This window comes from Panthera leo, chromosome Y (assembly GCF_018350215.1).
Source record: "Panthera leo isolate Ple1 chromosome Y, P.leo_Ple1_pat1.1, whole genome shotgun sequence".
Taxonomy (NCBI): Eukaryota; Metazoa; Chordata; class Mammalia; order Carnivora; family Felidae; genus Panthera; species Panthera leo.
This window is the reverse complement of record NC_056697.1, coordinates 2,986,370-3,011,337: the sequence shown is the minus strand read 5'-3', so window position 1 is coordinate 3,011,337 and position 24,968 is coordinate 2,986,370. Positions and strand designations below refer to the sequence as shown.

Sequence of the window (24,968 nt, the reverse complement as noted above, 5' to 3'; positions counted from 1 at the left end):
AGACATTGCTGCATGTCTGACACACAGCTTTAACTTTATATTTTACTGGGTGAGACTGATGGAATTGGCAGTATTTCAGCAGTCTTCAGAGTTTCACAGGTGCGTTTTCTCCTTTTACATAAAACACAACCTAAAACAAGTAGAACCTTCGCTAGTCTGATAGATTTTAATACGACATTCATTAATACTTGATTTAACGGATTCTAAAAACTATCTCTATCACTCATTCCTTGTTTTTGTTTCAATTGCAGTGGACTTTGTACTTGTAGCCACGTATCAGTTGCTGATGGCAAACTATCGAAGCTTCAAAGCAATATGAGGACTTACGCACGTGTCCTAATACCAGTGGCATGAGTTGGAGTCATCGCAAAATGTGAGGTCACGTGTTCGTAAGTTGACCTGTAAGTAGTTCATCGGCTCTTACACCTCAAAGTCATGAAGCAAATCAGAGGAACTCGGTAAATAGGGTGGAACAGCAGAGCAAATAAGAACACACGCCCACGTGTTGGGTGGGGGGAGATGGACAACGTAGGCAAAGCAATCATGGGTCTTTGGGTTTCAACTATCCCTTTACTACATGAAGATAGGAACTGATACGACATCAGCATAACTCCTTTTTTTTGTTTTGTTTTGTTTTGTTTTTTCTTCTGAGTCTCAACGTGATCTGTAGGAACGCAGAAAGGCCCCCTGTTTCTTGTAGTTGTGAAAACTTTCAGCTGCCTCAGAAATACGCTTGGGCTCCTAATGTAGTAATAATGCTTTTTTTTTTAAGTTTTTACTTATTTATTTTGAGAGAGAGAGAGAGAATGTGAGCAGGGAAGGGGCAGGGAGAGAGGAAGAGAGAGAATCCCAAGCAGGCTCTGAGTTGTCAGTGTGGAGCCTGACGTGGTGCTTGAAGCCATGAACCGAGAGATCACGACCTGACCCGAAGTCAGACGCTTAACAGACTGAGCCACCCAGGTGTCCCAGTAATAATTATTACAAATTGCGGGTTGAGGATCCAGAGATTGAACGATGGCCAGAACAGGGACATGGGATGCAGAATTTCACAAAGGAGTTTGACCAGTGGCCACTTGTCTGCAGAGCATCCTACAGACTTTTTTCCCCTGTGAAATCCATGTTAAAATATGCTGACATAAACATAACTCTCAGGAGATAAAAAATGAAAACAATCCTAAATTCGATAATTGTTCTGGAACATTTTGTGAGGGAAAGGCACTATCTTTCTAAGTGCTGCTGGTATGAGACTGATATGCCGTTCAAACAGCAGCCTATAAATGACCCATTGGACACAGGCAGGGAAGGATTTGATGCCCTGAGGATATTTTTTTCATTTTTGTAGTGTTTACTTATTTTTGAGAGAGAGAGAGAGAGAGAGAGCGAGAGCAGGGGAAGAGGCAGAGAGAGAGGCAGACACAGAATCTGAAGCAGTCTCCACCCCCTGAGCTGTCAGGCCAGAGCCTATGCGGGACTTGAACCTATGAGTGTGAGGTTGTGACCTGAGCTGAAGTCAGACATTCTACCTACTGAGCCATCCAGGCACCTCAGTGCCCTGAGGATATTTGGTAACCATTGGTTAGTATTCTGTAAATTGCATAATTGAATTCATAATGACCACAAATGCCCGTGACGTGTGTAATTCAATGGATTCCTGATGACCCTATGTGCCTTATGATGCCTGAACAATTCTGACCCACCCTTCTCTAAGTGAACCAGGTAGTTCCCATGCACAGGAGGAGACATTGAGTATGCAGCAAAGAAAGGGTTTATTCGACAGGCATCTAAACTAGGACAACGGGGCGGGGGTGCCTGCATGGCTCAGTCAGTTAAGCGTCCGATTCCTGCTGAGGTCATGATCTCGCAGTTCATGAGTTCGAGCCCCACATCGGGCCCTGCGCTGACAGCTCAGAGCCTAGAGCTTGCTTCAAGTTGTGTGTCTCCCTCTCTCTGCTCCTCCCTCCCTCACAGTCTCTCTCAAAAATAAATAAACATTAAAAAAAAAAAACAAAAAACCTTTAAACTAGGAGATTGGAGTTTAAATCCCTCTCCCCAGGGGAGGAAGGCCAAGGAAATTTAAAGTGAAGGTGAAAGATAAGATGTGCATAAAAAGTTGTGAGTGGTCCCATTAACCCTTTGGTGACTCCTCTGACTTCCTTTCAGAAACATCAGTCATGCCATTTCAGTGTCCCAGCCTGGGATGGCCCTCGTCACATTCATGTTATTATATGGGAACTTCCTAATCCCAAATTATGAGGCCCCGCAAACTCTTGGAATGACTTACAAGAGCTAACAGCATGGCAGTGTTTCTGTTCAGCTGCTTCTTTACATATCCAGGAGCCTCCTGTTTCCATATCAAATTTTATAATGGCATTTCCAATATTTTCCACATTTGTTAAAGTTTATTTATTTTGAGAGAGAGAGAGACCGTGCGCATGGGGGAGGGTCAGAGAGAGAGGGAGAGAGGAAATCCCAAGCAGGCTCTTCACGGTCAGCACAGAGCCCGACGTGGGGCTCGAACTCACGAACCACGAGATCGTGACCCAAGCAGAAATCAAGCATCAGACGCTCACCCGACTGAGCCACCCGGGCACCCTGATATTTTCTACATTTTTGATTAAACAAAAACAGAATCGCAATGTCACTGCAGGTATTAGGTCCTGAGCCGGTTTTGTTTCTGACAGTGCTCTCACAGGGGAGACTTAAGTCTCCCGATTGCCCTCCCGTAGCTGTGAAGCAGGCTGTTACCCCAAGTGCCCTCTGTATTTGCCATAAATGCATGCTGTCCACCTGCCTCCTCGCAGGGAAGAAGATACACGTTTTTCTGACTTACTCACCTACATATCCGTCTCTGTCATAGTCACACAGTGAGAACCCCGCTCCATTCTGTCCTGGGACTTTGTCTTTCCACTCTGCCCCCAGTCCTTGTTCCACCGAAATCCTTTCAACGAACAGTAAGCGAAAAGGACTTCTGTTTTCTTTTTTACATCCCCGACCTCGCAGAGAGACTGTGTGTACGCCCGTGCTGGGTCTTGATCCCTTGACATACTCTGGGGACATGTGCGCACTCAGTGAAGTTGAGTTTCTGAGATGGCAACATGCACAAACTGAGATCATTGTGGTTTGAAAGAGGGCCAAGCTTGGAGAACCGATTCTAGAAGAGATTATTTGATCTGAAGGACAGTGCTGGATCTGGTTGCTTGCTCTCTTGTTGCAAATCAGAGCAACTCCTGGCCCTTTTAGGAACTTGGTGTCCGTGGGATCATGCAGCATCCATCGTGCTGTAACTGAGCATCTTGTCTTTAAGGTTCATCTGTGTTGCCACGTATGGTAACATGTCCTTTTTGAACGCTGATATTCCATCTTGTACATGCGCCCCTTTTCTTTACCATCCCGCAAGGACATCTGCGTCGTTGGCACATCTTGGCTATTGTGAGTAGTGCTGCAGTAGAGGAAGATGTTCTAGAGATTCCAGTAAAATCACTGAGGAGAACGGTGGTTGCCGGGGTCTGGAGGGGAGACAGAAATGGGCAGCTGCTGTCCAACAGGTGCGTAGTCTCAGTCGTGCAAGTGGGTGGAGTTTTAGAGGTCTGCTCTGCAGCTCAGCACCTCCAGTGACCGATGCCGTGCACGTGAGCATTTCACAGGAGGGAGGTCTCATGGTGAGGGTTCTTCTTGCCAGCAGTTGCTTGGACTTGGTTGGGGTATGTTATTCATCACTGTTATTATTATGACCAACTGATTAGGGTACTTGGCAATTCCCAGTTAGAAAGGCCTTTGGAAAACAAAACCATCCCATCGTGTGCCTCTTGTTTCCTTATATTGCTGTGAAAAGTCCAGATAAGTGAGAAAAAAAATAAGAGAAAGGACATATAGATGGTTTTGAAAGACAAAAAAATGGTGGGTCAGTCAGTTAAGCATCCAACTCTTGATCTCAGCTCAGGTCATGATCTCACGGTTCAGAGCCCTGCATTGGGCTCTGGGCTGAGGCTCAGAGCCTGCTTGGGATTCTCTCTCTCCCTCTCTGTCTGCCCCTCCCCCATGTGTGCAGATATTTTCTCTTCCTCAAAAATAAATACTTTTTAAATAAAATAAAAAATAAATTAAAAAAAAAGTGTGATGACCAGAACAGAAGAATATAATATAGGAACACAAGATACCAACCAAAGCAGAAATGAAGTTGTTTCTTATGTGTGCTAGGCATTCCTACCTCCAACCGCATGCATTAATTTTTGATCAAGTGTTTAGACATCTAGCTATTTCAAGGTTGAAATATATAGAAAATAATTTCATCTTCTTTATACCACTGAAGGAAAAGTTGAATTAAGAGCCTCACCATGTTTATTAAAGTGCCCACTACATAAAACATGTTTGATATTCTTATGATTATCGTAAGCTTTAAAAGTAATCCAGTGAATACCTCCACATTTTACCAAAAACCAAAAAACAAAACCCAGCTTCTAGTGGAGACGCACTTTACATGAATAAGGGGACAAATAACTCAACTTAAGATTATGGAACAAGTTAGTGTGGCTTTAAGTTCCTCTAGTTTACGTCAAAGGTTCAAACGAAGTAAATATGCTGAGGTGTATTCTTAGTGACTCAGAGCAAACAAGATCACGGGAATATAACGGTCCCGTTCTTGACCCTTCTGAAAATGAAAACGAAAGCACTAGTAGTCAGAAGATTATGGGATGTTTGCCAGAAGAATTACTGCTCCTGTCTCCTCATGGAAATTAGACTTGAACTCCACCGTGCAGATGCCTGTTTGAAGCCCTTCACGGTCCGGGCCATGCATCCACAGCAGGAGGTAACGAAATAGCAGTCAGTCTCTTACATGGTTATCTCGGCTCTCCTTTCTACCGAGTGTGCATCGCGGTCCCTGGGAAACAAAGCAAATCCAAGTTAATTGTCAAACACAACTGCGAAAATGTCATGTAGGTCATGCCAATCAACTTGCCATGCTCTGTATTATCTTCTCTAACTTTTATAATAACTCTAATGTTGGCGTCCACACCGCACAGATTTCAGAAAAAAACCATGTCATTCAAAGCAGAAGCGACTTGCCCCGGTTCACTCCTCTCCCAGACTGGAAACTCAGTTCTAGATGGAAAGTGGCACTAAAAACAACCGACCACCGGCAACACCACTGGAGCAGCGTGAGGACAAGTGTTGTGTGAAACAAGACGAAGAAGAAGAAATCATCCCTTTCTAAGGCGAAAGGCAATCCACCCCTTCAGTTGTTTTCAGGCAAATTCCTACCCTAGGATTCTGTGGGATTTTCTCTTGCCGTTTCTTCTCTCTCAACTCTCTCTCTTTCTCCCTTTTTCTCTCTGTTGATTGCTAGCTTTGAAGAAGCAATGTTTGTAAGTTCCAGAGCAACAGGTTTCTACCAGGGGACTTCACTTTCCAGGAAATACTTGAACAATCTGTCACCATGGGTCCTAGGCCCAGGAGTTTCTCAGTTGCATGTAGCTACTGTTCCTTGACCGTGGGCTGGGCACGGACCACTTCCTATGGGCTGAACTCTGTGCCCCGAAAATACATATGTTGAATCTCTAATGCCCAAAGGGACCGCATGTGGAGATAGAGCCTTTAAGGCAACAGTTAGGGTAATATAGGGTCAGAGGGTGGGACCCTCATGCAGCGTGGCTGCTGTACTTATCAACAGAAGGAGACACACAGGATTTACAGGCACAGAGAAAGAGTCCTGTAAACACACAGTGACAGAGTGGCTGTCTGAAAGCCAAAGACACACTTCCCCACAAACCAACCTTGCCAGTACCCTGCGTTTGGACTTACAGCCTCGAAGCTGTGAGAAAATAAATGTCTGTTATCTAAGCCACGCACTCAGTGGTGCTTTATTCTGGCAGCTTCGATATATTGGTTTTTGCAGGAACGCATACCAGATACGTTTAACTCACAGAGATCTCGATGCTGGAGTCCTTTGTACACCGATAAAGAGTGTAAAGAGGAGCATTTAGACAACTAGAATCCAGAAAATGAATTTGCTTTCTGTTTTTCTGTCTTGTGGCTCTTTTTTTCCCTTTGTTTCTTTTTGAGAGAGAGCGCAAGTTGGGGAGAGGGAGAGAGAGACAGAGGATCCTGAGCAGGTGCCGTTCTCAGCGCAGAGCCCAGTGCAGGGCCCGATCCCATGACCCTGGGATCATGACCTGACCTGAAATCAAGAGTCAGACACTCCACCAACTGAACCACCCAGGCATCCCTGTTTTGTTTCCTTTGAAAGGGAACACCTTATACAATGTTGGCTTGAGAAACACCACCAGTTCCAGAACAGGATAAATGGTAGAAATCAAAACCGTGGTCCATAATTTGGCTGTTGTTGAAAGTGCTGCTATAAACTTTGGGGTACAAGTGCCCCTATGCATCAGCACTCCTGTATCCGTTGGGTAAATTCCTAAGTGTCCATCAACTGGCAAATGGATAAAGAAGTTGTGATTTATATACGCAATGGAATACTACTTGGCAATGAGAAAGAATGAAATCTGGCCTTTTGTAGCAATGTGGATGGGACTGGAGAGTGTGATGCTAAGTGAAATAAGTCAGTCAGAGAAATACAGATACCATATGTTTTCACTCTTAGGTGGATCCTGAGAAACTTGACAGAAGACCATGGGGGAGGGGAAGGGGAAAAAAAAGTTACAGAGAGGGAAGGAGGCTCTTAAGAACTGAGAGCAAACTGAGGGTTGATGGGGGCTGGGAGGGAGGGGACGGTGGGTGATGGGCATTGAGGGGGGCACCTGTTGGGATGAGCCCTGGGTGTTGTATGGAAACCAACTTGACAATAAGTTTCACATTACAAACAAAACAAAACAAAACAAAAAACCAAACATGGTCCACAGAGCCAATGTGGACACAGTGGTCTGTCCGGCGCAGGAATGATGAAGGTCACAGTCAGGGTGAGTGTGAGGAAGTAAGCTCAGAGCAGGGTGGTGTTAAGAGACTGCCGGATGAGAATGGAAGTGCCAACAGTCCATCATCTCTGCTCTTCCGAAGCCCACACCACAGCCGTCCAGAGCGAGCGGCCTTCGTACGTGCACCTTGCCATGGGATAGGGCTGCGTCAGCCCTCTGGGAACAGCCAGAAACAAAAGTCCCAGTTGGCCAGAAGTAGTCGCTGTTCCCATTCCTAACATAGCGTGTATACTCAACCTAGATTTTCTTCTCTGTGAAGACACATTGCATTTCTTACTTTATCTTCTAGTACTTGGTTCTGTGAAGAATTCATCCATAGTGCAGCCTACCAGGCCAGGTAGTTAGACACGAGAGCAGGAGGGTCCTTAACTGCGGGGCAAAGGAGGTACTTACGCACTAGAGTAGGTTCCTCAACTGGGCGCAAGAGTGCACACGCCCCAAAGAGACGTTTGGCAATGACCAGAGACATTCTTGGTTGCCACTAGCATCAGGTTGGTCAAGGCCTGGCATGGTGATCAACATCGGACAGTGCCCACAAATCCCAACAATGATCTAGCTCCAAATGTCGTTACTGCTGTAGCTAAGAACATACACTATATACGAGTTGGAAGCTTTTCTGGTTGTTTCCAAATCACTTAGTACATGGGTACATTTATGGCATCCAGCCCAGTTGGGATTCGAGAGGCATGTGCCTGACCTTGGAGCCTGGCTGCGTGAGTGTGAAGCTGGCTCCAGGACATCCTGTGGTGTGACCAGTGCAGAATTCTAACTCTGAGAGTCCGTTGCCTGATCACTGCTACAAGAGCTGCATCCTAGGCATGTCTCGGGTGACAGCCATGCTTCTTCCTCATTCCACGGTGCTCTAGCAACATGGGCACGTGCCATTTCAATACACCTCCCCCTCTGCTCCTTCTCAAGACAGGGAACTCAGGGCAGATGACCTCAGTGGACCAATAAGAGATGCCTCAGTGCACCTGCTCTAAATTCCTTGCTACACTGCACACAGAACAGAGAATGTCCTGAGCCACAACAGCTTCCAAACACAGGCACCAACACCGAGATGCTACAGAGTCGACGCCTAATCTGCGGTTGTATGCCAGGATAAGAACAGAGTGTGAGGCTTATGCATATGCAGCTTTGGAGATACTTTCCTGTGACCCTTTTGTTGAACCCTGCCTCTGTTTCCACCTTCTGTTTGGCCCCAAACTAGCTTTTCTTCTTGTTTTTGTGAAAGATGACTTCACAAATATATATATTATATGCTCTCATATAACATAGTTCCAATGCTTATCTACACATTATATGCTTGACAGAGAGAAAATGATACACACTGCACATTTGCTGTTGTATTTATTATGAAACCCCGCAGATCAATTCTAAGAATAACAAAGGTATGTTGGGAAAACCAGAGTCCCATTTCTTCCCACGCAAATCAGCTTACTGTTGAGCCTCACAAGCTCTTACAAAGGACAGAGCATCTTTATGTTTCTTTACTCTTGATTTGGCAAACATTAAATATAAGGAAAGAATTCTTGAGTCTCCATAAAGAATAGGAGGAGGCCTCTAAATCCAAATGGCCACCATTTTTAACAAAACAAAACCAAAATTTGCAGTCCCCTATCGCCAACTTCTTGGAGTAATCTCCCCAGATTTCCCAGTATTCTCCCTTCCCCTTGTTAACAGTTCAGCCAAGACTCAGGCTCCTCCCCCAAGGTTGAGGATGTCATGAATGAATCCAAGAGATTTGATCATTACCCTGAGGCTATATCTCAGGAGGAAAGGAGATTTACAATTCTCTTTCTTCCTCTAAAGCCAGCCTCTTTGGGGTTACTTAGGTGACACTGCCACCACATGCTCAATCACTTTATTTGAAGTTAATGAGATATACAGTCAAATTCTGTGGATGTTCCTATTTCCTTAACACCTGCACAGGATTCTGTAATTTGTAACACACTGTATACTCTTTGCCCACAGCACTGCGGGAACGAGTGTGATTGCCCCAGTTTCTGAAAGTTAAGAGAGGGAAAATAGCTGTCCTATCTCTGGATCAAGTTGGATTAACGGACACTGGGGAAAAAAAGATAGTAAATTTCAGACTCCCTTCTGTATGTCATGTTTGTTTATTTATTTTTTGCCTACTGTAGTATCAGGCAAAGAGCATTTGATTCTCTCCTAAGTGAGAAAGAAAAACAGTTGTATGATGAATACTTTCCAAATGAGGTGAGTACGGGATTCCACGGTATTGACATAGGAGACCCTCCTCCAAAGAGTCATCAGGGCCTTTGAATCATTCCGCTCATATACTCTCTGACCTTCCAAGAAGACTAAGATAAAGAACAAGACAGAATAATGCTTTGCCCGGCTTGTATTTATCTCTTATCCCCGTACTATCCGAAATGCCAAGACTCCTGTTCATTCTGGTTGCTTTCTTTTAATTTTCTTTTCATCTCCTCTTGGACTTAGACTTTTTAAAATATTTTGCTATATATTTTATATTTTTATCTGTGCTACTGCCCAGAAGAGGAAGGAAATGTTGGTTTCAGAAAATGATCCTACATTGTTCATTCTCACTTTCTAAGTTGACCACAATTCACCAGGAGATATTTTCACCATTCTTACCCAGGCACTTGATGTGCTACTGTCCTTTTTGGTACCTTTTCCAGAGACCTTATTATCTTAACTCCACACATCATTGTATAGGGATTGCCCCACGGCATCTCCAGCTGTGCTAAATTTATCATCTCAACTAACAAAGCTTCAGATAATGTCTGTGGATCTTCTTCAACCTTCTCTGCCAAATCACTACAGATTTCTGTAACCACCTAGCTTAGCTACTCTGGGATGCAATTGGAAATTCTTTCGTAAAATAGAGCTTTATTTCTGATTTTGCTTATGACACCATGTTATCTTTCAAACAAGCTTTCTCGGGTCTCTTCTCTCTGTCTGAATGCCCTTCCTCAGGATGTACACATGCCTGACCCTCCAACTGATTTTATATGTCTGCTGAGAAGTCTTTACCTTGCAAAAAGCTTCCCATATAAAATGATAAGCCCAGGTAGTCAGCCAATGAAGAACCAGGGGAAGGACCTGGGTCCTAGGAACTAAATTGTCTGCTGTGACTGCCCCGTGTGCTCCTGTCCATCAGACACCTGCTCTTGCAAGAACGTTGCTCACATCCTCTCTGCACTGTGCTTTGAGTTATCCACTTACATAGCGATGGGTGCATACTCATGCACAAGTCCGTGCAAAGGCTGTGCTGTTCTGTGGGTAGATACTTTTGACTGGAATTCCTGGATCCAAAGTGCATGTACAATTTTACAGTGTATGAGAGCCCATGTTCCCCAGATACTCTCCAGCACTCGGTGTGGTCTGTCATTTCCATTTTAGGCATTATAATAAGTATGGAGTGGTACTGGTTGCATTTCCGGAATGAATAAAGATGGGAGCCATCTTTTTATGTGTTTACCTGCCATCTCTATATTTCCTTTGGTAAGTGTCTCTTCAAATCATTTGTTCAACATGATTGGGCAGTTTCTTTCACATTGTTGAGTTTGGAGATTTCTTTATGTCTGCTGGATACAAGTTCTTTTTCGGATAGACTTGCAAAGATTTTCTCCTAGTTGTGGCTTCTGTTTTCATTGCCTTAGTGGTATCCCCCAAAGATCCAAAATCTTTATTTGATAAGGGTCAGGTTTTTTTATCTATTATTTGACATATTATTTTCACTCAAGGATCATGCTTTGCTTGATCATGCTTTCTCTTATCTAAGAAAAACTTGCCTGATCTTTTGGCATACAGTGTTCTATGTTTTCTTTACTTTAGATTTTACACCTAGATCTTCAATCAGTTTTACTTAGTTGTACTGTATGGGACAACGTGTGGGTTAACGTTCTTTGCTTTCTTTTCTTTTCTGTCTGTTTTTCTTTTTTTTCTTTTTTTTTTTGCATATGAATATCCAATTTTTCCAACAAGTTTTGTCGAAAAGACAACTATTTTCTGCTGAATTTCATTTCTACGTTTATTAAAGATACATTGTCTATTCCTGGTCTTCCCCCACCCAAGAATATTTTGTTTTGTGTTATTCTTCCTATTGCCTCACTTATGTTTGGGAAATATTAAAGAAAAGGCAGTTACAACATGAAGGTTGTATGACTTCCTTTAGGAATAAAATAAAATAAAACTTAGGTGCCAAAATCAACCAATTGCAACAACCTCACAGAATGACTACTCTTCCATTTTCCTGTGATAGTTTTAAGTTTCCTAAGACCCCAAGCAAGTCAGCCATTCTTCTGAGATGACCATCATATCAACACAAAACATTCATCACCTTCTTCCCCAAAGGGGACTCTTTCATCGTTTTTACTAAGAGGATCTTCCATAAAAATGCCCAATGACCTCATCAGAAAATGTACCAACAGTTCATTTTCATTGTTCCGTTTTCCTAACAGCTTTCTAACGATCTTTAATATAGTATTTATTCATTGGCTCAGTCATCTCTCCAAGCAAGCAAGAAAGCATAATACTTGTTCCTTAATTTTTACAAGTTTGCAGGGAAGAAAACAAATGTTTTCCTATCTGTGTACATCTGGCTATTTTCAAGCACGTTAAAAGAGCCAGAGAACCTCTTCTGTTTGTTTGGGGGAGGGGAGGTTTGTTCAATATTTCCATATATGTTTGTTTCATTCATCACAATGGAATAGTACGTGGCAATGAGAAAGAATGAAATCTGACCTTTTGTAGCAACGTGGATGGAACTGGAGATTGTTACGTTAAGTGAAATAAGTCAGGCAGAGAAAGACTGATACCATATGTTTTCACTCTTATGTGGATCCTGAGAAACTTAACAGAAGTCCATGGGGGGAGGGGAAGGAAAAAAAAAAGTTAGAGAGGGAGGGAGCCAAAGCATAAGAGACTCTTAAAAACAGAGAACAAACTGAAGGTTGATGAGGGTGGGAGGGAAGGGACAGTGTGTGATGGGTATTGAGGAGGGCACCTTTTGGGATGAGCGCTGGGTGTTGTATGGAAACCAATTTGACAATAAATTTCATATTAAAAAAAAAAGAAATACGAGATTAATATCTTTATGGTATATTTTGTTCTTACCATAAAAATGAACAAATAAGGGCACCTGTGATTGTCCACATCATTGGAGTGGACACACCCAGAGGACTGACCAGGTAGTGTCCACCCTAGGGTGCATCGGAGCCTCAGAATCAATCTGTGTGTGGTGTGTGACCTTCCAGGAGACCATGGCCCAACAGAATCCTTAGCCTACATCTTCCAATGGTCACTTACCTTTGTGTTCAGGACAGACCAGCGCTATTTGTGCCATAGAATCGTCCTTTTTACTTTCTGTTCTCTTTTGTTTTGGTTCCAAGATCTTTATTTTTTTTTAATTTCTTGCTTTTTTTTTTCACATGACCCTCTGCATAGTGTTACATGTGACCTCCTATTGTGAAAGGTTTTACAATAGACAGTTTCCACATTTTGTAACGTCCTTGCAGACTTTCTCCATTGTCTCCCTGATTTGGGTAATGATCCTGACTAACATAGCATTCCACATATTGCCATCCTCTGTATGTCTTCTTGTGTACCTCTAACATTCCTGTCTGGTTGTTTTGTTTTGTTTTGTTTTGTTTTGTTTTGTTTTGTTTTGTTTCTGTGTCCTACCAACATGTGTTCCCTGGGAATGCAGCCTAACATAACCTCATCTCAGGAAGATCATTCTAACTACCAGTCAAGGAGAAATTACAAGAAGATATACGACCCGTAGGTCCCAACTGTCTTTCATTAATATTAGTCAAAACGTAGGTAAGAGAATGATAAATAAAAGCAGAACAGAGCCTCCTACGGAAACATTCATACCTTGTAACCCATCAAGTAATGGATAAGGTATCTACATCCATCCTCCTGGCCTTCTTGTCCCAGATTTCTCCAGGTCTCTAGCATCTGTCTCCCACTATGGAAGTTTTGTATTTAGGTTTTGTCTTTTCCCTGCGATGGTAGATTGCATTCCACAAGTCCCTTCTCTGTAGGGCGAGGAAGCTTCTGGCTTCCCTGGCCGTCAGAAATACCCTGTTCCCTCAAGGATTCCTGACCAATGTCTCAATGTCCTTAGAATCTACGATGATGTAGTTAATCACAAGGCTTAATTTTTGAGATCTGATCCTGTTGAAATTCTCTAACACAGTGCCTCTCAACTAAGAACATGCTCAGTGATCCCAGAGTGTTTTTGTTGGAAAGGCTGGTTCTGTTTCCACGTGTCTAGGGCTTGCCTGAAACACTGCCTCTCCAGCAGTCGCCTAGGAGATGTCACTGCTTCTGGTCTTAAAACCACCCTTTCCAGTGCCAGCGGTTTACAACACATCTTTCCCAAGCGTCTCCTGTTTTAAGATCCCTGGAGTACTAGTTTCCCATGTAGATTTCTAGGTTCTCAATCAGAAGCGTGGTTTGACCAAATTGGAGAAGGCTTTTTAAACTGTGTGTAGGATGTCGGTTCCCAACTGGGCGCATTGTGCCTGTCTGGAGAGACACTTGGACATGTCTGGTGACATTTTTGGCTGTCACAAAGGGAGAGGGGAGTGTTTATACCTTCCATTTAATGAATGGACAGTAAATATGCTGCTAAACATTCTACAATGCACACAGCTCCTAACAATAGAGAATCATCCAGCCAAAGAGCAATCATGCCAAGGTTCAGAAATCTTGGTTCATATGTATTAACACATTCCTCTTCCACAGAATAGAGCCTCAGTCCCTGTCATAGCCTGCAGATCCCTACACTGTTGATCTTTTTGATCCCATCTATAGCTTCTCTTCCTCTCTGTTTTTGTTCCCGCCACAAGGTTTTGCATGTAGAAGGAAGTAGGAATCACACAACATGCCCCAGTGTGTGACACACAGAGATAGAGAAAGGTAGTCATGCTGTGTTCAGTAAGACACATGGGGATAGATGAAGAAGCGAGAAACACATAGGGAAGTCCCCACCTAGAGCCAGTTTAATAGAGAACAGCAATGCCTCTAGGCAATAATTACCCAGGTAGTACACTTTAGCCTATCTCCCTAGGGTGCTTCATTAGTCTGACTCTGGAAAGCATCACCCTTTTCCTATTAAAAGTCATGCTGTTTGGAAACATTCTGAAGAGGAAAACAGCCCAGGCCAAGACCAGATAAACACTAAGTGTGAGTGAGAGAAATGACATCTATACCTTATCTCAGATTTTCCTCACTAGAAACTCTCACCCCTGGGAGCACCCCTTAAGTCCATGCTTGCCATTGAGAATCCCTCAAACTCATCCCTGTGGACAGGAAAAGAGACGTAGGAGAAAAATCTTGGGGCACCTAGGTGGCTCAGTTGGAAGGGCATGTGACTCTTGACCTCGGGGTTGTGAGTTTGAGCCCCACCTTGGGTACAGAAATTACTTAAATAAACTTCTAAGAAATCTGGCATATTCCATGACCCCCCTAATCCTTCTGGAAACTTATGGAAACTTTTAAGTATACAAATAGATATGGATGGGACTAGAATGATATCCTACAAATTTCAGAGAGGGCAGCTTCCAGAAAGGTCCCCATTGTCTCCTTCCACTGTTTACCTTTGGTTTTACATTTGTATATGGATGGTTTTCACTTGGATTCTGTTTGTTCTTTGTTTTCATTTCATTGTGCGTGTCTTACTAAATGATGGATACTTTACTCCTGTGATGACATTTTAATCAGTCAGGTTCTAGACATAGTCTTCTATCAAAATGTTTAATGTCAGCCAGATAGGAATTGCTTTTATCTACCCTCCCCCCTGCCTCTGTTATGGTGAGTATTAGCTCTTGCTATATTTGGAGCAAAAGCAAATGTCAGCAACACTGAATCACAAAGTAGTTCTTCTCAAGTTGTATGGACCCAGTGAGAGAACAAGAGTTCTGTTATCTGTTGAATGATTCTTTTTTCTTTGTCTTACAGCAACATACTGGAAAATATAGTTTAGTGCAATATACTGTGAACTTTTATCCAACTTTGCGTTATGAAGAATGTGTCTTGTGTAAGATTCCTCCTACCTATTGTTTGAGCGCGTTCAGCAAATATTGATGAGTGTATGTGATGTGCCAATCACAGCCCAAACCTAAAAATTCAGCAGGAATCAGACAGACTCTGGTCACGATCCAGTGAATTATCCTCCCGTGAAAGGAAGGGCACAGAACAAAAACAAGCTAAGCAGTAATTGCCAAATATACCGCCTGTTCCTAAGTTCTAGGATGAAAAATAAAGCCCAGGTAGGCACATGCAGTGTGCTGGGACCCTGTTTCAGAAGGAGACACTGGTTCCCTAGGGAAGGGTTTTGAGCAAAGCTCTGCCAGTAGTTGGAAGAGTAAGTTGCATGTTTATCTGTGGGAAGAACATGCTGGGCCCTGACAATAGAAAATGCAAAAGTGTTTTGAGAGGTTAATTTGATTGTGTATATCAAAATTCTAAATGTGCACTCACTTCGGTAAGGCATTTCCGCTTATAGAAAATTGTAAATTATCGATACATGTAAGAATTCACTGTTCACTGGTTTGTTGTTTGAAATGTTGAAACATTTAAACGTGGATTCAAAAGTCTGGTGGCTATGACACATTCAAAATGGAAAATATAAGAAATTAGAAGTAATAAACTACATCTCTGGGAATCAACATTTGGATAATCTCTAAGACTGTTACTAACTGAAAAGAAACCAGAAGTATGACACTCTATATTTTCTCTTGGTATGTATGCATAAAACAAAGACTGCACTCCAATATATTAATATGTTTGTGTGTTAATGAAAATTCATGCAGATGTGTAACGTAGAATTTATACCCATCTCTTGAGAGTATCCATTGCTGGCCAGGGGGCATTACGTTACAAGTAGGGATGGGAAATACTTTAATATGAACTCGTATGTCCGTGTATCTATAGACATTTAGGTTATGCTGACCTCATAAAAGTAATAGGGCCTACAGATTCATTATCTCTTTCTGAACACTTTGCCTAAGTGATCTCTGTTCTGTGCATGTTTGAAAGGGTTTAGTGCTGAAAACTTCTGGACCAGCAGCTTTTTAATGGAAAATTTGATGATGGCAGATTCAGTTTCTTGAGTAGCTAAAGGACTATAGAAATTTTCTTTTTCATCTTGTGTCAACTTTGGTAACGTATCCTTCAAGAAATGTATCCATTCATCAAGAGTGTTACATTGTTTGGCATAACTTTATTGATAGTTTTTTATTACTGTTCATTTCTTTGGGTTTGTGGCGACCATTCCCCATTACTTATTACCGTTGCTCCCACACACACATTTATGAAAGAGAGAAAGAAACCTGGCACCAAAAAAATGCAGATTCTGTCTTTTACTCTTGCAAGTTTTCTGTAATTTTTATAACACAGTAAGTATGAGTGTGTATAATATGTACATGCACACACACAGTCATACGTGTGTGTGTGTATGTATGTGTGAGTGTGTCCTATTTCACAATTTTTTAGACTCCTTTATGCCAGGGTTCACCTTTCAACATGCCTTAAGAGATTCAGGCTCAATTCACCGACTTCAGTGTCCAGCATTTCCAGACATACTCCAATGACTGGAGTCAGAACACCAGATGCATACACTCTTTTATTCAAGAAGGATAATTCAGACATCGCCCTTGACATATTTGTTGCTTCCAACCAAAGCCATAATAATGTTCATTACTGATGCCTTTGACATTTGCAAACTGTAGCCCAGTTAGAGGCTATGTTTGTCTCAATATTTATTCTATTAAATACTGGTTAAAGCTCATTTTATTTTCCTGAGGTGTGGACTGGATCTCTGAACTTTGGCACAGCCATTGGAGTAAGTGGGGCATCCTGAGTGCTGATCTCTTAGATGGTGAACACCTGTGTATCATGGCTAGCGGATACATGTGCTCTGCCTGTTACAATGGGAATGGCCATTCCCTAGAAGTTCCCGTGTCTACTGCTGTTTGAAACTTAATGGGATGGCACGCTCTAGATCTTGCGTACTGTGTTCACAGCTTCCCAACTGAGCTCACCATCTGATGGTTTGTCCAAGCGCTACACTGACACCATGACCCTCTGGGTTGACCATGTCTCAGCTGCTGCCCCATCTTGGATGACCGTGATGCCCCATCTGTAATGACTGTGATCCTACTGTAAGGAAATAGCAGCCCTTCTCCTCAGTTTCATGGGTAATGGTGCTGTGATGGTAGGCACTTCCCCTCAATTATGACTCGAGGCATTGTAGACTGTCTGTGTATAAATCTCAGTGAGGTGTGCACACTTCTTTCCTTGTGGTAGATAAGATGCTTCCTTGGGACGTTTTTCTTGACCATTATAGTAAAAATACCCATCGTCCCTTCCGCTGATGGTTTAGACCTTTTTCTCCCTCTCATTTAGACACCTCTGTGGCTTTTCTGTTTAAGCCTAATCTGAATTATCTCTGATGGGATGTTGATCCTATGATAGCCATGGTTTCCTGGGTAGTTGTATGTAAAGTGGATATTTATGTGTTTTTAAAATTAAACACACAGGCTTAGGATACATGCATATGTGCACAGACACACAGGTACAGGATACATGTGTAATCAATTTATTTAATCATTCAGAAATCCTGTGACACCAAACAGGACCTGAATGGTGATGGACAGAGACGAGATGGGAAAGGCGAACATGTTTATGAATAGAGAAAATGATGTGAGGCAGAAAGAAGGAACATACTCTTCATGCTGTTGATCCTGATTCCATGGGGAAGACCGTGTTCCTGGTTCTCAGGGATGCAGCTACAGGTGCATAAAACAGGGGAGGAGGTTGAGTTGAGTGGACTGTATGAGCCTCAGGAAGTACAACATCAAGGGTTCGGAGGACGTTTAGTTGACCCAGTGCACCAATCCCACAGGGAACATCATACTCTCCATCCCCACGATATGGGGGGGACCCACTGGAATTTTTTCAGGGATGTGTGTGTGATGGGACTTTTCATAATCAGGATCCCTTCCAACACTTTCATGATTTCAGAATGAATGTTCATGGGGATGGCACATCAAACATGATTTTACAGGATCTTTGATGGACTTACACTCTGGTCTTCTGATTGCAAAAGCTCTCTGGCCTCAGGACATTATATTCAGCATGAAAGCTAATATTTCTGTTTGACCTTTCTTTCGCCCCTTTCTTCCCAACAACAGTGACAAATGGCATGTGTTAGCCTAGAGCACAATCGTAATTTGAGGCTCGTATTACTTTAAAGGTTTAACAATCACACTTTAAGGAAATCACGTTCTGCCAGAAAATGCACATTGAACGCTTGTGTCATTGGCGTGGTAGGAGGGCCTCTGAGGTGGCTGTTGCAATTATGCAAAATTAAACACGGGATGAGCGGGAATAGTGGACATGGAGTGGTGACGCATTCGGACAGCCCTCAAGTCAGAACTGACTGGAAAACTCATTTTTCCTGTCATCCCCACCAGCATCTGGCTTTCCTGCTTCTCTCTGAATGGCTGTCACTGGCATGATTCTTGTGAAATAATGCTTTATCCCCCAAACTGCTTTTTAGCATTAATCACCTCAACTGGTTTGCAATCTTGGGGTAAAAAAAGTAACCTCATGTAACATAAAAAAGCTCTCTAGTGACATAATTACTGAGTTGACATAGCAGCACTGATAACACGTCATTCTTACTTACAGTGTTCAGGACGGGTGGTACTGCTCTCATTTTTAGGACACTTCTCTGGGGAAAGACAAATATAAAAGGTGAATAAAGGAGCAACCCATCATGGCCATTTCCCAATATTTGTATGGATTTCTTCTTTTAAATAATGGGTTTTATGAAAGATAATTCATGGAAGAGAAAATGTAAAATGAATCAGTTTTTTTTTTCCAGATAGCATTTTTACAGATCAGGTGAGAGATATGTTCAGGAAAAAAAAAAAAAAAAAAAAAAAAAAATATATATATATATATATATATATATATAGTCACATTACCAGTTTTGCTCATATCTATAAGATTTTCTTCGGGAATATTGTTTTCTCTCATCAACTCCCTGAACCTTGCAAAGTCGTTGTCATCAGGATGAAGTCTTCTGCCTGAAAATCACCGTGCATAAAGCAGAAATTGCCCATTAGAACCTGTAAGAATTTTTGCATGCAGAACGAGGAGAATGAATGGGGAAATCAAGTCTTTAACTCAGTCTCCAACAGTTGCCACTGACTTTGTCCCAGTGTCAGCTGCCTGACCTAAGTGGGTAGGAGCCGTTCACTGCTTTCCCCCTGTGTATCCCAGGCAGTGCCCAACATCAGCAGCGGGACTCCAGGAAAACAGCAGGAAATCCATGAATTGGGGGCCTAATCCATCAAGAATATCCAGCCTACCCCATCTCTGCCTACACCTCAGACTCTGGCTCTGACATGCACCCCTGGTCTGGGCCCAAAGAAAATGCAAGCACGGTTCTCACCTTCCCAACCATAGCCCTGTCACACGGTAATGGGGTAATGGGAGATAGCTTCCTTTTTTATGAAAACCAGAGTTTTCAAATGCCTTTTTCCAACTTGAAATCTAGTATCTCAGAGCTGAAACACCCCTCTCAAGCCCCTGGGGGTGGAAATCGTTGATGTTCACAATAGTGCATTGAAAGGATTAAACAGGAGGAAGGTTTTTTGTTGTTTTTAAGTTTCTGCTCTGAGGCTGAAGAGTCTATTTGAAAAATTGTCATAAAATGAAGGAATTGGGGTCAACCCGAAGATAGCCGTGGCTTGAAATGAGTTGACTTGTTAGCAAATAATTTCTAATCAAACTAATTTTTTTTTGCACAAATGGGAATTATTCTTAAATGTCTTACGATCTGGTACCTCCAACCTCTACTGATTTTCACACTGAGAATGCTGACAGTGGAAATATTACACGGCCATGACCATCGTCAGGAAGATATACGTACCAAGCAATACAAACGCTTGTGCGGTGTTTCTTCTGGTGTTCATGTTGATTGTGATATAATTTGAATTGGCAGAAAAAATATTTAAAATATTTTGATTCGTATCTGTGAGTGAGACAAAAAATATATATGTAAAATGTATATAAACTGTAGCCTTGCCTTAGTGAATGTATTGGAGATTGGCTCTACCATGGCCTATTAGCATATTGGTAAAAACATTCTCATATTGGTCCCTCTGATGACGCAGCAAATGCTAACATTGCTTATGACATGGAGACAAGGCCCGTAAGGAACTTTTTCTTATCGCCCCATTCTTCCAAAATTTAACATTTCACCCCTTCCAGTCTTACTAAAGTGTTTTCTGAAACACGTGTTCCAGTGGAGGCAACTTTTTTTGAACAACACGACTTGTTATATGGCATATTATGAAATACAAATTTAAAATCTCTTCCTATTTTCCTTATCCTGCCAATGGAGATGATTTCTCTTTAAGACCAAAATTCAGTTGCCCTTTAAAACCCTGCATGACTGTGTGCTGAGTGCCTATCCTACATTGGGCGATCTTCTGAGTCATTTGCGTCCGCCACCTTAATCTAGGTGTATTACCCAACAAATTTCTGGCTGCCACGAACATGTGCATTTTTATTAATACGGTTTTACTTGTGACGATACACACGTTCAGATCCCGCCTGCAGGGGCACCTTCCACTCTGGCTCTGCCCATCCACCCTGGCACGTATACAAGAAAAAGAATAAGCATTGACCAACTTAGCGTCATCACCATACCTTCTAATATCCGTTCTCTCTTCTGCTCTCAACATACACAATGCCTTATTGGAACCACTCATCAGGATTTTATTTGAAACTATGCCACTTTGTGTTTCCCATTCAAATAGCCTTAGTCAGCCCCAGCCAGAGACCAAGTGGCAGCTGAAACAACTTCAGAGTTGCATGGACCTAAATCTTGCACAGGCCTGCTCTTAGGTCCAAGAGTCTTGGGTTATGTTGGAACAATTTAAATAAGAGTTTATACATCTCTTCAGATTCTTAGTAACCAAATGTTTTAATGATAATGTTATAAAGAAGGGCTTCGCTTGGATTGCTCAGTCAGTTGAGCATCTAACTTCTGCTCAGGTCATGATCTCATGGCTCATGAGTTCAAGCCCTACATCAGGCTCTGTGTTGACAGCTCAGAGCCTGCAGCCTGCTTCGAATTTTGTGTCTCCCTCTCTCTGTGTCCCTCCCCTGCTTGTGCTTGGCTCTCTCTCTCTCTCTCTCCCTCTCTCAAAGATAAATAAACATTAAAATTTTTTTTTAAATGAAGGGCTTTGCAGGAAATCTCACTAAATAGGTTTATATAGGTAGTGCAGGTTATGGAAGCAATGAAGTTAAATCTGTCTTCTGAGCCTCCGGGGTGTTTTCAAGGCCACTGCTGGTATTCTGCTTGTCAGTGTGACACCTCACTTTCTCCAGAACAGAGCTGGGTAGGTTACAATTCCTAGTTCCCAAAGAGCTGTTATAGTACGTGCAGCTCATTCTCCCTTCTCAAGTTGTCCAAATCTAAGTTAGAAGGGGTTACCAAAAGGGAGAACATTAAAAAAAAGATGATAGAGGACGTTGATGGCTCAGGCAAAGGAAAAAATAATGTAAAGCTAAAAAGAGTGAAAACATAACTTAAAAGATCTACTGGGAACATAAGTTACTGAGGAATATGCATAGGGTCGAATGCCAGGCCTATAATTCACTTTGTTTGCATATATTTTACTTTTTGCCAAGTCGTTGTGCTGTTTCTTATCTTAGATGAGGGCTGTAACCACAGACTTACACATCACAATTTTAATCAGATATTTAGACATTAGGCCATTTAAAATTTGCAGTGTTGTTTAGGGTAATTAGGAAGAGTTTAGAATCTAAGTGTTAGCCGACATCCCCATTGCTTTTAACAGAAGCTGAGGTTACGAACAAATGTGCCTGGTGATTAAAATCACTCCGATTTCCTTGGATTGTAGGTTAATCTCCCAAGAATGGAATGCAGTAAGATGTTTTAAGATGATGTTTAAAAAAGTATTCTCTTAAAGCAAAATGAGATTGATATGTAAACTGAGGATAGACCTATTATATTTAGTTCCTAAGGCCATTTAAATTATCTTGAAACATTCTCATATACTCAAGAACTTTATGAAATAAACATCCTGAGCACTTATCAATGATTTAATAATACTCAAAATTGGAAGGGGTCACCAATGTCCTATGACTTAACTGTGCACGACAAGATAAAGGGGTTGGATAGATAATTTAGGGGAGTGTGCCTGGTCACATTTCCAATGATTAGTTGAACTAGAATTCAGGCAGACTAGAGTTCCAGAAAGAAGTGGAGACTAAGATTTTGACCTTAATATCTCAGTAAAATACTTGTACTTACAACCAATATTGATAAACTTGTCACGCCCAATGGTTCCCACGGCAGACTTTTCTGTGCACAGTCCGTTCGTCCTTAAAAACAAAATGTCTTCGAGTGAGTCGATGAAAACAAACTTTGAACCACAATTAACATTCTCTTTGTCTCAACTGCACAAGAATCTGAATGAGGCATCATTTCAGTGCCTGTAAACAACGTGCCAAACGAGACAAACGTGTCTCTTTTTATTTCTCATTCTTCAAAGTATGTGCCTGTGTTTATGTGTGTGTGAGCAGTGGAGACTGAAAGATTCTTGCATTCTACTTATAGCTTTAGAAATTAGGTCTTCAGAAACAGACTTCATTCAGTTTCTTACAATCCCCTGTCACCACCCCTTGCAAGTTTTCTCATTTCTTTATACTGAGAACTTTCTGAACTATCATAAGCTATCATCAGTTTCCCCAAGCAGCTCCATCCGAACTCAGAAAGGTAGAAATTAGCGTGATACTTCCCACCTGCAATGTAAATAGATGTTTTAATCTTACAGGCCATGGATCTGTTTGCATGATTTGGTGCTTTCAGATGCCCTATATTCCTGTGATTTCAGGGATACCTCCTGCTTCATTTTGTTATCCTAGGAGTCGTCTACTGGAAGTCAAATGTTGGCGTGGAAATCATTGTTAGTTCCAGGTGAATTCATCAGCATGTGTGATTGCTGGTGTTTTCGATTTGGCAATACACTTCAACTATGCGATCATTTGTCATTTTCTGGTGCCCTCTTTCCACCGCATCTTTCCTCTTAGTAAAGAATTTCATGCATGATATTATTACTCTATAGATCTGTATCTGGCTCTGGTTTGAACAATGGAAGTAAAAAAGTGTCTTCATCGTCTGTTACTCTTGAGTTCTTAATAAAATGCCTGCAGGAAAGTGAGCATCTTATAAATAATATTTGAAGCAGCAAAGGCTTTGGTGAATTTAATAATGATTAAACATTGCTACTTGGGAGTTCTTCAGGGTAGAGAATGATTGAGGCCAGTGTCGGGAACCCTATGGTCACAGGAGGTCCCTGAGAATCATCTCATTAAAGCAAGAAGGGTGTACTGAATTTCTTAAGAACTCAGAGTCTCACTTTTCAACATCACTGAGGTATTTCACTGCAAACATGCAACTCAGATGCCCTCTCAGGGTCATCAGATCAGGCCTTTTCATTCTGTGCTATTCTTACATGACAGAAATATTGAAGACGACTGTGCCATTTGTTATGTCCACATGAACTTTGCGCATATAACCGGGGAATGGGTCGTTGCTTATCTTGTCAACGTTGGTGGCTGCGACCAAAAGCGTGTTCCATTCTCCTGAAAGCTAAAAGCAAAGTTTCCATCAGAAACGTTGGTCCAATTCTTTTGATGGCCTCCAACATCATCCAGCATGGGTTTCCCTCCTCTTTTACATCAGCAGTGAGCTACCTAACTTTAAAGAACAAAAGCAAGATTTATAAAATACTGAGAAACCCAAGTCTGCAGCAGAACTAAAAATTCACATAGTCCTGAAATAGCACACTCGTTCTTATCAAATGCAAGAGCTCAAACCCAACAGCTCTTTGGCTGACGCACCTTCTCTTTTATAAGTACGGGGGAAGCAGCCAGTTAGTAGACCAGAGCAGACATGTACAACAGAAATGTGTTAGGAGGTGATGAACAGAGGGATTCCGAGTTTCCAGGTGCATGGCTAGGCTTAGATGCACATAAATTTGGATATGCATAGAAAACCCCCCAAAAGATACACACACACACACACACACACACACACACACAGAGGCACACACATGAAGACGTCCATGTCAGGTTAGCCTTTTTCTGGTACCTGTGTAAGGTTGTCTTGTAAAGGTGGGCGGCCATCCGGTAAAGGTAGGTGGCCGTCTGGTAGAGGTAGGCGGCCGTCCGGTAAAGGTAGGCGGCCATCCGGTAGAGGTAGGCGGCCATCCGGTAGAGGTAGGCGGCCGTCCGGTAGAGGTAGGCGGCCGTCCGGTAGAGGTAGGCGGCTGTCCGGTAGAGGTAGGTGTCCGTCCGGTAAAGGTAGGCGGCTGTCCGGTAATGGTAGGCGGCTGTCCGGTAAAGGTAGGCGGCCGTCCGGTAAAGGTAGGCGGCCGTCCGGTAAAGGTAGGCGTCTGCCACAAACCAGAACGACTCCAAGAAGTAAGAGTAGAATCTTCATCTTTCTAACACCTTTTGGTTTCTCCTCTGGAGGAAGCTCAGAATCAATTACCTGCTGGTGAGAATCTTGACCTCTTTATATAGTAAACATCTGTGAATGTGGCAATGTTTATCTACTTGTCATTTTTCACAAGAAACCATTGTGCAACGCTGAAAATAAACATTCTGTTGGCAGCAATGTATCCCAAAGGTCTCTCAGACCTCAGGCATGTTAGTCGTTTCTTCCATCAACCCCTCCAAAGGACATTCAGAAGGTAGGCTTGCCTACAGGGTCGTTTGGATCAAGCCTGCATATCTCATGTCACACTGAGACTCATTCACTCATTCTTGGAGCGGGGGAGTGCGGGGAACAAACCTGTCCTTCCCTTTCTCTCAGATGAGTTTCAAGGAAATCACCTTCTTTCCCCAGCAAACTGCACCCTTTTCCTTGTTGAAAGACAGAAAGATTTATGTGTGGGCATTGAGTTATGCCCACTCATAAATATA

The 24,968-nt window shown here is 42.3% G+C and overlaps 1 protein-coding gene across 1 annotated transcript; it reads right to left on the bottom strand.

Moving 5' to 3' along the window:
- Window positions 1-17,515: 17,515 nt before the first annotated feature.
- LOC122212669 (odorant-binding protein-like) lies at window positions 17,516-24,483 on the bottom strand. The gene is made up of 7 exons (XM_042926612.1): window positions 24,133-24,483; window positions 23,495-23,631; window positions 22,291-22,361; window positions 19,873-19,974; window positions 18,923-19,024; window positions 18,622-18,666; window positions 17,516-17,719 (listed from the first exon to the last, which is right to left on the bottom strand). Exons 1-7 carry the CDS (start codon window positions 24,481-24,483, stop codon window positions 17,661-17,663), a joined length of 867 nt encoding a protein of 288 aa, XP_042782546.1. The 3' UTR covers window positions 17,516-17,660.
- Between the last annotated feature and the right edge of the window lie 485 nt (window positions 24,484-24,968).

What these genes read in the sequence shown, in the direction of transcription:
- LOC122212669 (XM_042926612.1), bottom strand. Translation starts at nt 24,483, where the DNA reads ATGAAGATTCTACTCTTACTTCTTGGAGTCGTTCTGGTTTGTGGCAGA. An exon ending in CAAGTTTATCAATATTGGTT is followed by an intron (nt 19,975 to 22,290) that starts GTAAGTACAAGT and finishes TCTCACTCACAG; the next exon opens with ATACGAATCAAAATATTTTA. An exon ending in ACAAGCGTTTGTATTGCTTG is followed by an intron (nt 19,025 to 19,872) that starts GTACGTATATCT and finishes GGTGATTTTCAG; the next exon opens with GCAGAAGACTTCATCCTGAT.